At 41.0% G+C, this 14,915-nt stretch overlaps 1 protein-coding gene across 1 annotated transcript in view; it reads right to left on the minus strand.

The window, feature by feature from the left end:
• cdh31 (cadherin 31) overlaps positions 1 to 7,151 on the minus strand; it is a 43,112-nt gene extending 35,961 nt beyond the window's left edge. The window contains exons 1-2 of the mRNA XM_052028064.1: positions 6,956 to 7,151; positions 6,590 to 6,689 (exon numbers count right to left, since the gene is read on the minus strand). Of these exons, the coding sequence (XP_051884024.1) occupies positions 6,590 to 6,689; positions 6,956 to 7,006 (151 nt within the window). The 5' untranslated portion in view covers positions 7,007 to 7,151. The remainder of the gene's footprint in view (positions 1 to 6,589; positions 6,690 to 6,955) is intronic.
• Positions 7,152 to 14,915: the final 7,764 nt, after the last annotated feature.

A 14,915-nucleotide genomic window follows, 5' to 3' on the forward strand; every position in this document is an offset into this window, starting at 1 on the left:
GTTATCTAATAGGAGCTGAGCAAGTTTGGTTTGTTCCAGAAACAATTCACTATTTTGGGGGATAGGGAAGAGGCAACTGGGCAGTACTTGAATCCTGCAAAACTTAAACTGCCAATATTTTATCCAGAGGAACATCAGTAGCAAAGCAGCGTAGGCACCAACAATGCTGGAACTCATGCTTTACTTTCCAGAATGCTAGTTTACACCTGCTCACAGGTGAAGGCCTAGAAGCCAACATCAAACGACTCATAACACAGAAGAATGCAATTTTCTGCTTTCTTGTTTAGTTTGACACAAGCAGCTGACATTGCCGCCCCTCCCCCCAATTTTCTCTTCGTGAACTTGTCCCTGTCAAGAGAAATCAAATGTTCTGGGGACTGTAACGTGATAACCTTCATGTCAGAGCAGTTGGTCTCTTTGCTTTCATGCTGACAAATTTCCGGGAATGATGAGTGATTGCATTGGTCTAGAGTCTTGCGGAAACAGGCTTTAAAAAGAAATAAGAGTGGAACTTCCCAAAATGTGAAATCATGTTTGCCTTGTGGGTGGCTGGTGGATAATTGAGAGGGGGAGAATGGAGAAATGGGCACGCGAGACAGAATAGTTTGCAGGGAAAGAATGGGAGTAATCTGAGAGCTGGCATAGACTTGAAGGGTCAAATGGCCTGTTCCATGGTTAATATACAAAAACAGGAACACTGCGCTGTGAAAGTTGCTTTCTCCCCTTCCCACACAGTCAGGTAGATGCATTAGTCTGATGCTTTATACACTTAAAGACATTAACGTTTCTGGAGAAGTGGGGACACTTCAATTAAAAATTTTAAATAAATAAAGAGACATCCAAACTATTAAAAATAAAATCTCTTGTTCAATTTTTGTCTTTTTCATGACTTGTCAACTGTGGATTTCCCTAGTCCTACAAAAGTTTAATAATCTGCTTTCAGAAGTGCTGGCAGGGCTAGTACTAGACACATGTTACTTACAAAAAAAATCCTCAATCTTTTATTGGGTATCAGTACTGCATTATCCCGATGGGAATAACATATGGTAGGAGACTTTGTCCTCAATTTCACTATAATGCAATTGAAGAAATTGAAACTTTGCCCTGATGCAATGATAGACTCGGATGGCGTGTACAGGAACTTAAATCCTTGGTGCTCGTGAGTAAAATGGTTTATTGGAGCTGAGCAACTGATTGCAAAATCAGATGGGTTGAGAGTGGGAATGTTGTGGGACTCTGTATCCAAGGAGGAAGAACTATTTACAGATTTTAATTATAACAACAATGTTTATTAGATTGCATGCATTAAATATGCATAAATAAGTTCCTTGATTTTTGTGAAAAATTATTCAACAACAAATGTTTAAAGAGATTTAACTTTTGGTGTTTACTGGTTTAACGAAAATGGCGACAGCCAAAATGTTTTTGCCTCTTAGACACAGGAGCTGTAGAACAATTCAACTAAAGCAGCAGGTGTACTTCTGTTCTTTTTTTTACTATAAATATGTACAGGAATATAACAATTATATAGGGTGGCACAGTGGTGCTGAAGGCAGTGCAGCTGTCTTACAGCTCCAGAGACTATTTGATTTTGACCTGCAGTACTATCTTTGTGGAGTTTGTATGCTCTTGCTGGGTGTTGCAGTTTCCTTCCACGTGTCAAAGATGTGCAGGCAGTTAGGTTAACAGGATTTTGTCAATTACTCCTAGTGTGGGTGGCTGGTGGATAATTGAGGGGGAGAGAATGAAGAAATAGGCATGCGAGACAGAATAGTTTGCAGGGAAATAATGGGAGTAATCTGAGAGCTGGTATAGACTTGAAGGGTCAACTGGCCTGTTCCACGGGTAATATACAAAAACAGGAACACTGCGCTGTGAAAAATACAGCCATCAATAAAACTCTTCTTGTAATCCAATGTTGGTGCAAGTTCACTGCTAGCAACTTACTAGGCCAGAGGAAAGGAGTAGCCGCAAAGTGATATTTGATTGCAGGACATACTGTCTACGTGCTTAACAATTATGCAACGCATTAGTGGAAGCATTGCACTGCCCTTTACAATGAAAAGTGTGCAATCTCATTTGGAAAAAAAAACACAGCCAATTTCAAAATGTTTCTCTTAGATGGAATAATTCTCAATCACACAACATGGAACCTAGGAGTTAGTGCAATAAAGTCCTTCAGTTACCTGGTTCAGATATTCTTCAATGGAAGTTTCTCTGAAAATGTTAATCTTATCAAGCCAAATAGAGTTGATTATGTCCAAAGAGCATCTTTGGGTTTATTCTGTTTTAGCAGATTCCTGCCTGGGAATCTGCAGGGTACTGTAATCGTCCCAGAGCTATGGGGGTGGAAACCAGCTGGGGCTCCCCATTTCTGTAACACCTATCAGAAAAGAATGACTGGATTTAGTTCAAAGTTAGGAAGAAACTTGATTTCCTACAATGGGTAACCAGCCAATGATCAGGTATGAAGAACTGTCGCTTGGGCAACAAGATACACAGAACACAATCCTGATCAGAAAGAAAGAAAATGGACAGGTGGGTAGAAAGAAGTAATGTAAAAGATTCATCTCAAGGGAGAACTTTCCAGTTTATACATTGTATTTACAGGTTGGATTTACTTCTCATTTGGGTTTAACAAACATTACTGGGTGTCAACAGTATACAACTCTCTCTCTCTTCCAGTGGCACTAACCACATTCCTGGAATAAGAGGGGTTCAGTCCAACTATTTTTTTAATGCAGTTTAGACCTCTAATTCTAATCTAGTGCAAATTCCTCTTTTGCACTATTTAGTTTTGTAACATGTAGTAATTTTTATGTCTATGTCTTGCACTGTACTGCTGCCACAAAACAACAAATTTCACAACATATGTCAGTGATAATAAATCTGATTCTGATACCAGCAGCTTATGCAGGTCAAGTTACCAGCAGCAGTCCATGGGAAAGGACATGTTTGGAACAGGCACAAGGCCAAGGCAACTGCCCCAATACGTGGACTCATGAGGGCATTTTCACTTCTCAGAAGGATTCATCAAAATTTATTCTAAATAAAAGCACTGTTTTTTTAAAAATGTCACAGCCACTTGGAAAGGCAGAGCCACCTTCTCTCCTGTTCTTAAAATGGGTGTAGCTTGCTAATTAGTAAATATAACACTTTATGCAGTTCCCTGGAATGTTTTTTTTAAAATTACCCCAACTAATTCAGCAGTGTCCCAAATGCATGGACATTCAAATATACTGAAAATCTCAATCTAGTAAATGGTACCATTGTAGGAGAGAATACAAATAAGACTTAGAATTTAAGGGCACTCTTTATGAATTGTAGCACAATTTAAACAAATTACAGGTTGCCCTATTCCCCTGATGTAGAGCAGATCCTCTCATTTGGGTTAAAACATGTTATTTTGCTCTCAATAGGAAAAGAAAGGCTGGAGCATTGCGTTGAGGGGGAGGGGGGATGGTGGGGGTTGGGTTGGCAGATCTGTAGAAACTGGAGAATGGAAGGAATATTCCATTCCATGACTATTACTATAAGCAACCAACAATAAACAGTTTTATTTTATTTCCCTTGCTCTTGGGAAAAATGAGCTTACTTTAAAAGGCATTGGCTTCAATAGATATGCATTTACTTTTCATTTTGGGAAGGAAACACACTGCATTGAAACTTGCCTCAGGTGATTAAGTGTAACTCATGGAGTCAGCACAGTTTGGTGCTTGAAATCAAAAGCTTACTGAAATAATTTTTTCTTGACACGAGTTGTTCAAATGGATTGGTTAAGCAATCCAAATAAAACAAAGCACTTTCAGACATTGGTTCAAACTTGAAATTCTAAATGACAATTGAACTGATTTGCTTTGTGTTCCAAATTGTGGGATGCAATGAATAAAAAATTTAAGTAAGAACAACAATTTGACAGTTAGCAACTTGTAAACAATGGGATTTATTCTATTTTCCACAAGTTTAGAGTATTCCTGGTGGGAACAGCCTATAGAATTTAAGCAGATTACTTTAAAGTCATTGGTAGGTAAATTACCTTCATTTAATTAGAACTGGGTCATTTAAGCAATTTGCAAATAACACACAGAAAATCAACAAGCAGATTTGCCAACCAATACTGAAGGCTAAATGCTATTCATATTTGCTAAAATGACTTGTTCACCCGGTGTCACCATCCCTCATTAAACTACCTAATGCTATAGAATGTGTTTCACTTTCACTCCATATAAAAAACCTCGACTGTGTAGACGATTCAAAATGCAAATCACAAGCAGTACACCACATTACATTCATAGCAGAAATTATACGTAAAAATGAACTTTGTTCTTTTCCACCCCTCCCTGACGATGAATAAACAAATTCCAGTCACATCTTTCTCTTGCTCACTGTTCTAAAGCTTTTTCTTCATTCTTCAAACAAAAACAATCTAGTTCTACCAACCTCCCAATATTTTCATGAATTAATCATTGCAACATACATTGAACAAAAACAATTCTTCCAATATTCCAAGTATCTGCATTTGCTCATACAAACTGACAATCCAGTGAATCAACATTACACACAATTCTCCAAAAATCTTTAAGATTCCATTTAGGCCAAATTAATTTTTGTCTTTTATAGTATCTACCTCCAGCAAGTCATTTTCTTAGAGCTTCAATGTGAGGTGCAGTCTTATAAAAAGTTCTGTACAGTACTCAAAGACACTGTCCATTTGTTTAAATGGATGTGAAAGACTTCACAACAAAATCTGAAGAATGGGGGCTCTTCTGATCTCTTAATCAAGAGGATGACAAAAGAAATAGGGTTGAGAATAGAGATGAAAAATAAAACAAAGTCCCAATCCAAAAATTTATGGTTGTAGTTGATATTACGTAATTGTTGCTGAACTGCTAGAAGGTTTACAGAAAGGAACACCATATCAATGTCATCATTAATAGATAAGTATGTGTCATAACAATGACGCATCAGTTTTGTGAAACTTAAGAGTTACTGACCAGGCATCCACCCATTTTCACTTCATAGGATGATTAAAAAGATGCCAGGATGTTAACAAGTTTCAGTATTGAGTGTTACATTTCGATATATTAACATATGAATGAATCACCACACATCCCATCAAAATCCTTCCATTTCTGAAAATCATACTATTGTTACAGTACAGGAGGTGGCCATTTGGCCGAACAGGTCTGTGCCCACCTCTGGAAAGTCAGTATACATCGGTCTAAAACTACAAGGAATGATTTTTTCTTTTCATGCTATTCTTCCACATCCTATTCAAAGTGGAAACATGAAGCTGAAGACAAATAGGTCGTGGAGGTGGAGCTGGGGTGAGGAGAATAGCCGTAGCTTCTGAACATTATTGAATTATCCAATTCATAAGCAGCAATTAAACTTCATCTCACAGAATAAAAAACCTTGGCAATGAAGCACTTTGTTGGTTCCTTTGTAATATCATTCTGAACAAAGCAGAGCTGGGCATTTCAGACGTAAGCATATGGACTGAGTAAATTTCAGGGGTACACTACTACTGGAGGAACTGCTGCAGACTTGAAATGTACCAAAAACTTTTGCATTTGTAATTATGTAAATAAATTGAAAGTACAAAAGCACAAACCAGACCACTGCTGAACTACATGAATTTCATCACTGATGTGACATCTATCATTTTTCACCAATACAAAATTGTTGGCAAACCCTACAATGAAAGCTATATATACAACATACTCTGAGGGTTTCAGACAGTTGACAAACCAAATCACAACTAAGGGCTTTGGGGACTAATTCCTCAAGGGCAGTTCAAGCGATTTCAGTCCAACCCATGGAAAATAAAGCAAAGCATCCATTCTAAAAAGTACCTATCAAACCAGAGGCACAGGCACAGTTTGTGCGGGCAGAAGACTTTTCCCACAGTAGGTGGAGTCTGTTTATGAAATTTGAATAGCATCCATTTTGTAAAAACTTGATCCAAAACCAATCACACGAAAAGCAGTTCAAAACATAGGTAACACAAAGTAAAGTTGTTAGCTGTAGTTATAAACTTTTAGTACATCAAACACAAATTGGCTAAATGGCTGCTATCCATTGAAGAATATAATTTTATCTCGGTGAGGGCACACCTGAACCCAACTTCCTTTTACTGTTCTGGAAACCCAACAGAGAACTGACTGAAAACAGGGCACCCATTCACATTTCTTCAACTTGTCTGGAGCAAATATTTTGAATTTAGGCACAAGAGAGGCAGTTGTAATTCACAGATGCTCTGAACTTCCCGTAAAGCGGAGCTGAGAACTACAGACACACCTGCAGAATCGAAAGTGCTGTTCCCGCCCACCGTGCAGGCAACAGCGGTCATTTTAGACCAACCTTTGACCATACAATTCTTACTGGAAACTGGGGGAAGGAGCGCGTTGAGAAGGCACCAACTCTGAACCCCTCCATATCAGAGCCGCCCTTTTACAGTGCACACCCACTGCCCGGGTAACTCCCATCCTTTCCCTGCACAGTTCCTGTCCCTACTGAATTGCAGCCCAGGTCCTTCCCTGCGTGAACCTCTCCCACACATCCGACGTTATGCTTTCTTCGCTCTCACCTTTGCCAAGCACTTGGCCCGCCGCCAGGGACTCCACCTCGAAAACGTACGTGTTTTTATCGAACCCCTTGCATCGCTGTGAACCCTCGCCGCTCCAAACCTGTCGAACAGTGCGGTTTAACGTTAGATAACGTGAAGCAACACAGAATGAGCCCAGCTCCACCGCCAAGGTCTGTCTAATCTGTCCATCCCACACAAGGATCTCGGATTCACTTTAGATTTTTTTAAAAAAAGTGACGGGAAGCTAGGAGCCGGTGTCGGGGAGAGGGACCCACCCACACCTGGCGATCCCAGCAATGAAACACGGGAGAGCTGGCGGCAGCGCCTCGGGAGACGATTGCGGGGCCAGCGGGGGCACCGGCTCACCTGTACCAGGAGGGCGAAGACTCCCAACCAGGAGAACGTGGAACTACTCATCGGAGCCTCAGTGACTGTCCACGGATGTGTGCTGTGCCCGATCTCTCTCAATCCGCTGTGGTTTATCTGTGGGGTTCTCTCCGCGTTCGCTGCCCTCTGTTGCTCTCGCTGCTGCGGCTCACTCCAGACTTCCTCCTCTGATGAACATACAGCAAGTCTTCAACTTTAGGAGGCGTTTCTCTCTGTCCAGGTGCGCTCCCTGCCCCTGTTCATTGGCTGACGGCCGGATGTTTGTTTCCAATTTTGGGCAGGCGAATACCTGGCGACAGGTGAGAGAACTGACAGTGCCGCCCTCTCCAGTGAACCCCCCACCTCCAGCTGCCCTGCACTGACGCAAACCGTCCGCTTCACTGGAAGAACTCTTTCCAGCCGGCGTGCGTCTCACCACCGAGCGCTAGGAAATCTCACTGTAACATCTGGAATCCATATAATAGATCCCAAGAGGAAACACAGGGTTGTGCAGGGGCGGGGCCCGACCAAAGTCACTCTGAAAATCATTGCTGCTAAATGTGAAGAGATCAAACTTCCACCAAGGTTACACATTCTCATCAGTTTACAGTTTTAATCTGGCGGGGCCCGTACGGACTGCACTGGCGTGAGGCGATTCTTTCTTTGAAGTACCAAGACCAAAGAAATGTCCACCATTGCTTGAAGGAGCCGCGTTCAAATTGCATGTTGTGTCTTCACTAAAGTGAATTTTTTTTTCTGGTAGAAAGCTTATTCTTCCTGTGTGACTCGGAATGATTAATAATTTGGAGATTGCTTCCTGTATTTCACCAGGCTGTGTGTAGAATTTATTCTTTCCCACCCAAATGTATCCTTTGGCTGTTATCGGTAGGCGTGTATTTATGAAAACTCACGCTTTTACCACAATCTGTCGCACTTCATCATTTTAAAAGTGTAATGTGTCACTAAGTTCCTGCTGGCTACTCTGACTTCCAATAGACTGCCCTTCCCCCGAAGGTTAGAAACCCTGGATTTGGAATCTATAGAAAATTCATTGAACAAATGGTTTCAGCTGAGTTCAGGACACACTTATTTAGACCATATCCCAATGGTTTTAATGCGACTGGCCAGGTTAAATATTCTCCTTCGACAATCCTCCAGGTTCAAGGATGACTCTCTTCCACCGCAGTTCCTGGGGTTCCGAGTGTGTGAGAGAGAAGGCTAACGTGGGACCGACCCACAGACTTTGTCACAGAAGGGGCAGGTGGGCGGACGGTTTGGATCACTGGGTGTCCGTTCCGCTCTTCGTGTTTGTCCTCCTGGTGCTCCTGCCAGAGAGACCTGGAGTGCTCGGTGCCTGGCTGGATGTTCCTCCACCAGGTTGAACGGCCTTGCATCAGGGATCCTCGGAGTCAGTGAGGATGATGTGTTTATTTTTAATGCATTCACCTTGTCCTCCTTGGAATATCTTGCCATGATGGAGGTCAGAATAAAGCCGGTATTTTGAGAGTCGGGGTGGGGAGGAGCCCTGCTGAAGCTGCGGCCCACTCCCTGCAGCCGGCTGCGTGTGATCACAGCCTTGTTGGTACATCTCCAATGCTCGAGGTGTCCGGTGTAAATTCTTCATACCTCTGTGGCAGGAGAACAGGGAATAAAACTGTTTGGTTGACGACCAGCTTGTTATTACGTTTGAAGTCTTAATGTCTTTTTCTCAGGCACCCAAAGGCTGTGTTGGCACACTGACAATAACGGCAAAGTCTCATCATCAAGGTCCGTCTTTGTTGAAAGAGGCATAGGAAATGCTCCATATATTCAAGGATCTCATTGTGCACGTTTCTCATCAGAAGGTTGCTTCATAGGGCGGGAGCAGGTTGGTAGAGGTCCTTTGTTTGCAGATATTTAGTGAAAGGTCCATTCCCTCATATGCTGCAGTGCTTAAGTAAATGGTGACTTGGAACTTAGCCCCTGAGCCTGCAAATAATCAAATGTCATCTGTGTACTGCAGCTCAATAACTGAGGTGGGATCAGGAGTCCCTTGGTTCTGGTGGAGAGGTGAGGTAGGTTGAACAGTTTCCCCAATTGTTCTGTAGAGTACATTCAGTCCAGATAGAAGACTATCAGAGGTGAGGTGCAGCATTATAGCGAGGAAGACTGAGGAAACCATTGGGACGAAGCCTTGCTTGATACCAGTCTTTACTGAAACTGGTCTGTTGTGTACCTGTTGATTAAAATCATGCAGCATGCATAAGATGGAAACAATTTTCTGCTTGCAGCCAGATTGGAGAAGACACTGCAAAGTTCCTCTCAGCTGATTGAGCCACAGGCTATTGTGTGATCATAAAATGCTGAGTCTGATCGCTGATGCTGCTCTGAATTTCCCTTAATTCACGGTGAGGACCACGTCCACTGTGCCCGTCAACGGATGGAATCCACATAGCAATTTGGGAACAGCTGTTTGGCCACTGGGAGATGGTGGTTGAAGAGGAGCCTGGTGCTGTAATACTTTTATGTCAAAGAGGATTGGAAAGTTGATAAGCAGGGAATATTTTCAATGGATTCCATGTGTTAGCACAATAGCTTCCATTTGCATTTGACCATATGCAATTTTCACCTTCATGATTCACTTGCACTTCTCCCAATTGAATGTACTGCATCCGGTGTTCACAATGTGGTATCCTCTACATTGAAGGAACCAAATGTACATTGGGTGATGCCTTGTGGAACACTTGTGTTCACTGAGATTCCCATTGCCTGCCACTGTAATTCTCCATCTAACTCCACTCTGATCTATTGATCTGTGTCTTCTTGCACTGTTACAATGAAGCCCAACATAAGCACCTTGTCATCCATCTGGGCACATTGCAGCCTTCTGCACTTAATGTTGAGTTCTACAACTTCAGGTATCTTGATTTCTGTCTGTATCCGTCATCCATCTGTGATATTGACTCTGCTTCTTTGTTGTTTTTTCCTCATTTTTTTCCTTTTGTCTGGAAGCTGAACACTGAGCTGCCGGGTGTGTCTTCTTGATCTGCACTTCACAACCCCTATATCCTTCTGCCTATGTTCTCACTTTCCAACTGCACCCATTCACTCACTGACCAGGTAACCTTGTTTACAGTTTATCCCCATGATCACCCTGGTTTTACCTTATCAGACACCACCTCCCTGCAGTTTAACAAACTTCTTTTTTCTCCTATCCACTTCTGCCAAAGGGTCTTCAACCTGAAACATTAGTTGTTTCTCTTCCCACAGATGTGGACTAACGTGCTGGGTATTTCCAGCATTTTCTGTTTTTATTTTAGATTTCCAGATTCCGCAGTTTTTTTGTTAATTTCTGGATGTTTGCCCCTTTATCTGAACATTTCCCTTACTGGGCAAGTAATTCAGAAACAGAACATTATTTGTTCCACTATATTGTCACAATGCATATTTTCAGCAGTTCAATCAAGTTGATTCAGCAATCAAGTGGTAGCTATTTTACAGTTTGGTCCTGGACAAAGGCACTGAAGCAAACAAAGGAAGCCAATTTATGACAGGTGTTTACAGTGTTAGTGTCCGATTGAAGCAGGCAAGCATTTACAGTCAATTATTAAACTGAGCAAAACCCAGCAATCTGACATTGCATAAGATATCTTTCTGTTTGACACAGTCATGTGACTTGCTTCTTGTTGAAGAATTTGCAGAATCCTCAGTACTTTCCTGAGCAACAAAGGAGACTCCATTGAACATAAGTAGCAGGAGTAGCCCCCTTGAGCCTGCTCTGCCATTTAACAAAATCATGGTTGATTTTCCACCATAAACATCATTTTACTCCCCTATTCCCTTCATATTCAGAAATCTACTGATTACCGTTCTAACTGCAATGATTGACCATCCATGGTGCTCTAGAGTACAGAGTTCCATATATTTAACCCTTTTTTAGAAATGTCTTCTCTCCTCAGTCCCTTATCTTAGGACCGTGACACCTTAGCTGAGCAAACATCCTTCCTGCATCTCCCAGGTCAAGCATTTAAGAATTTTCTATGTTTCAGTGAGGGCAGGTCATACAACACAGAAACAGTCCTTGAGTTCATGATGTCCATGCTGAAAATGAGTACCATTTACACTAATCCCATTTTATTCTCCCTATCAACTCCCCCCAGATTCTACCACTCATCCACACACAAGGTACCATTTACCATGTCAATTCACCGAACAACCCGTGCACCTTTGGAATGTGAGAGGAAACAGGCGCAGCCAGAGGAAACCCACACGGAGAATGTGCAAACTCCACACAGACAGCACCGAAGATCAGGATTGAAGCGGGTGACAGGGAGTTGTAAGACAGCAGCTCTACTACCTCGACTCGAGGATAGCAGTCTATTCTACCCAATATCCCCTCTTAAGATATAAGATAAGATATCTTTATTAGTCACATGTACATCGAAACACACAGTGAAATACATCTTTTGTGTTGAGTGCTCTGGGGGCAGCCCGCTAGATATAACTACCATCCTTAGAACCGGTCTGGTCCCTCTATTGCATGTATATCCAATTTTTAAGAAATGATACTATACCTTACAAATAAACCAGGTCCATTCATACCAAGGCAGTAAAACATCTTTTGTCTCTAAATCCTTCCAGACCACATAATCTTTGCCTTCCTAACTGCCTGCTACATCATTGTTAGCTTTCAGTGACTAGTGTACAAGGCCACCCTGATCCCTTTGAACATCAAAACTTCCAGACCTCTCATTCATTTAAAAAATACTTGGCATTGTTTCTTTCAAACTGAAGTGGATAACTTCACAATTTTTCCACATTGTACTCCCATTCACTTTGCTTGTTTATATGCCCCTTGAAGTCTCCTTGCATCCTCATCACACTCACTGTCCTACTTAGTTTTGTGTCATCAGCAATTCCGAACATATTACACTTGTAATATCAGTCAAAACATTTGTATAGATTGTGAACAGTTGGAGCTCAAACAGCGATCTCTGTGATTCATCATTAGTCATAGCCTGCCAACCAGAGAAGCACCTGTTTATTCCTACTCTTTGTTTTCTATTAACCAGCTCTCAATCCACATAGGTATGTTATCCTCTATTCCATGTGCTCTAACCTTCGGAAAATCCAAAGACACCACATCCACTGGTTTCGCCATCTATTCTGACAAGACACCATCAAACTCCAGTGGGTTATTCAAACATAATTTCCCTTTCATAGATCCACATTTGATCTATTGTATCTTTATTCTTAAGTATCTTGGTATGACATCCTTCATTATAAATTCCAGCATTTTTCCTAATACCAGTATCAGGCTAACGGGTCAGCAGATCCCTTTTATCTCCCTCTGTCCTTCCTCAAAGAGTGGGGTCACATTCCAAACTACGGAGACCATTCTGGAATTTACAGAAGTGTGGAGGATGAAAAGCAGGGTATCAATTATCTCTACAGCCATCATTTTCAAAACTATGATATGTAGACCAGCAAGTCCTTGAGATTTTTCAATTATAGGACTCACTACATCTGTAGCAATTTCTTTTAATTCATACTAAATTCTTTTTTTTTCCTCAATTGCACCAAGTGACTTGCTTCCTGACATAATTAAGACATTGCACACCACTGCAACTCCAGACCTGATCAATGCCCAAGTCTCCAATCTGCCAGCAGACCTTAAGAGGAACTGGGACATTGGCTACAGGTACCTCCGAAAAGGGATTTTTTACAAAAGGTTCCTTATGGCCTCATGGGGAGTTTAGAGTAAGGGGGCAGAATATTTGAACTCAGTCAATCAGGATTAAAATCACAGAACAGTTTTTCACATCAATATTCAAATTTCTTCCCCAGAATGCAGGTTTCTTAATAAATCAAAGGTTTCAAACTGAAGATAAACAGATTGTTTTGTTGGGCAATGGGTATCAATGAGTGTTGATTGAGGGTGAGTAAGTGGAGTTAAGGAACACATCAATCATAATCTAACAAAAGCAGAGCAGGATTGAAGGATTATTCCTGTTTCTTATGAAACTGTCAGTATTTTTACCAATGTAAATGACATTTTTCTTTGATCCTCAAGCATTTATGCACAAGTATTTTTATTTAAATGGAGCTGTATCCCTTGAAACTGATCCTGGCGTTGGAGTCTATTCTGCAGTAAACTGAGACTAATCAGAGCTAATTTTACCAGAGTCTACCTGGCTTCAGTCTATGAACACTGAATGTGGGCTGTGTCTTCTTTTAATGCTTAAAACCTGGATTTGTTGTTGAAGTTACTTGCATTCTTTTGTCAGGTAAGCTTTCATGCTTGGCAAAGGGAAATGATTTGGGTGTGACTAAATTCTTAGTCAGCAGGTACTTTCTCTGAGGTCAATCTGTGTTCACACGGTGACCTCTGGCATGACATCTAATGTTTCTGAACAAGTCTGCTGATCACTTAAACAAAAGCAGTTAGGAGAGAGAGCTTGATGGCTTTACTTTCATCTGGTAACATTCGAGAAGAGACAATATTCAGCTCTGTCCATGTACAAATCACTAAGGAGCACAGGGTAAAACTGCAATGTCATGAAAATTATCAATATGGCTACGACTTATGAACCTCTTGAAAGAGCTTGTAGAAAATCTAGTTCCCCTCACACCTCATTTTGTAAATGTGTTGGGTTCACGTTGTGACCTGTACTAAGTGCTCCCCGTTCTTCCAGGAATGATGAACAGACTGGGGTCAGAGTGTGGAGTGGGATAAGAGAATCAGGCAAATTCCTCATCCCTGATCATTATCCCTTAGCCACGCTGGATCTTTCCATTGTCTGTGAAGCTTTACTCTAGCAAGAAAACTGTTGATAGATAAATAACAATGACTTGCAAGCTACTGTTCAGTAAATATTTCTCAGCAGCAAGCCTATCTGTATGTGGAACCAGTTTTCTGAACCCATCTTTGCAGCTGGGTTTTCCCTAGCTGTGCATTTCTGTCATTTCGAGGTTTATTCCAAAATTTTCCCTTACATGTCAAAACTGTATTGGACAATAGTACCAACAAACATTTGTATGAAATTCCTGAAGCCTATTTAACCAATGAGGGAAGCTTAGTGTTAAACATGGGAGTGAATGACTTTGGAATTTATGGGCAGTAAAATAAGCAAAATTCTGCATCATTCTGAGCTTACTGAAATCCATCAACTAGTTTCTTGGTAATTATTTTGGGGAATTCCTGTGGCATATTTTTACACCACTTTAGTAGCTGAGTTAATATTTCATTAGTAGTTAGGCACTTTGGGACGTCCACTCAACAAATGCAAGTCTTTCTTTTACAGACAAGCAGGAAAGGCCTGGAGTGAGAATTAAATGACGAGGGAAGGTTAGGCATTATGATTCACATTTACATGCTTTTGTTCTCTGTTAGCAAGTTAAACTCAACAAGATAATTGGAACAAAAATGCTTTAATTTGTTGGGCTTGTGTCAAGAATGAATTTGAAGAGTTACCAAGTATGAGTGTAAAGGGCTGAATTGAGTAATTTTAGTCCCATTAGCAATGCAAAGAAAATGGATCCATCATTCTTCAAACCAGTGTCTTCAGCTGTGTCATTTCAACATGTCTGTTAATGTAACTCATTATCAGGCTTATTCATTTCTCTTTGACATTATTCATTTCTCATTTCTCTATGAGTATTCATGTCTGCAGTAAACTGCTCAACATTGCAGGGAGTTGATAACAATACCAATTATTTTGGAAACTCTGTATAAACTCAATTAAATTATGGAGTCATTTTATCTCCAGTGGTGGGTTGTAGCAGGGGCACCAAGGACTTCATTTATAATAGATGAGGCCTTCAAGACAAATAGCACAACAGTAGTTTGTCCATGAGGCAGCATGAGAGTACATGGCAAGCAAAACAGCATAAGTTGAAGAACCAGTTTTCAAGCTGTGGTGTCTTTTTAGCTAAATTCTATATAATTACCAGTACATTCTGACTAATTCACAAAGCTAAA

This window comes from Pristis pectinata, chromosome 13 (genome assembly GCF_009764475.1).
Source record: "Pristis pectinata isolate sPriPec2 chromosome 13, sPriPec2.1.pri, whole genome shotgun sequence".
Classification (NCBI taxonomy): domain Eukaryota; kingdom Metazoa; phylum Chordata; class Chondrichthyes; order Rhinopristiformes; family Pristidae; genus Pristis; species Pristis pectinata.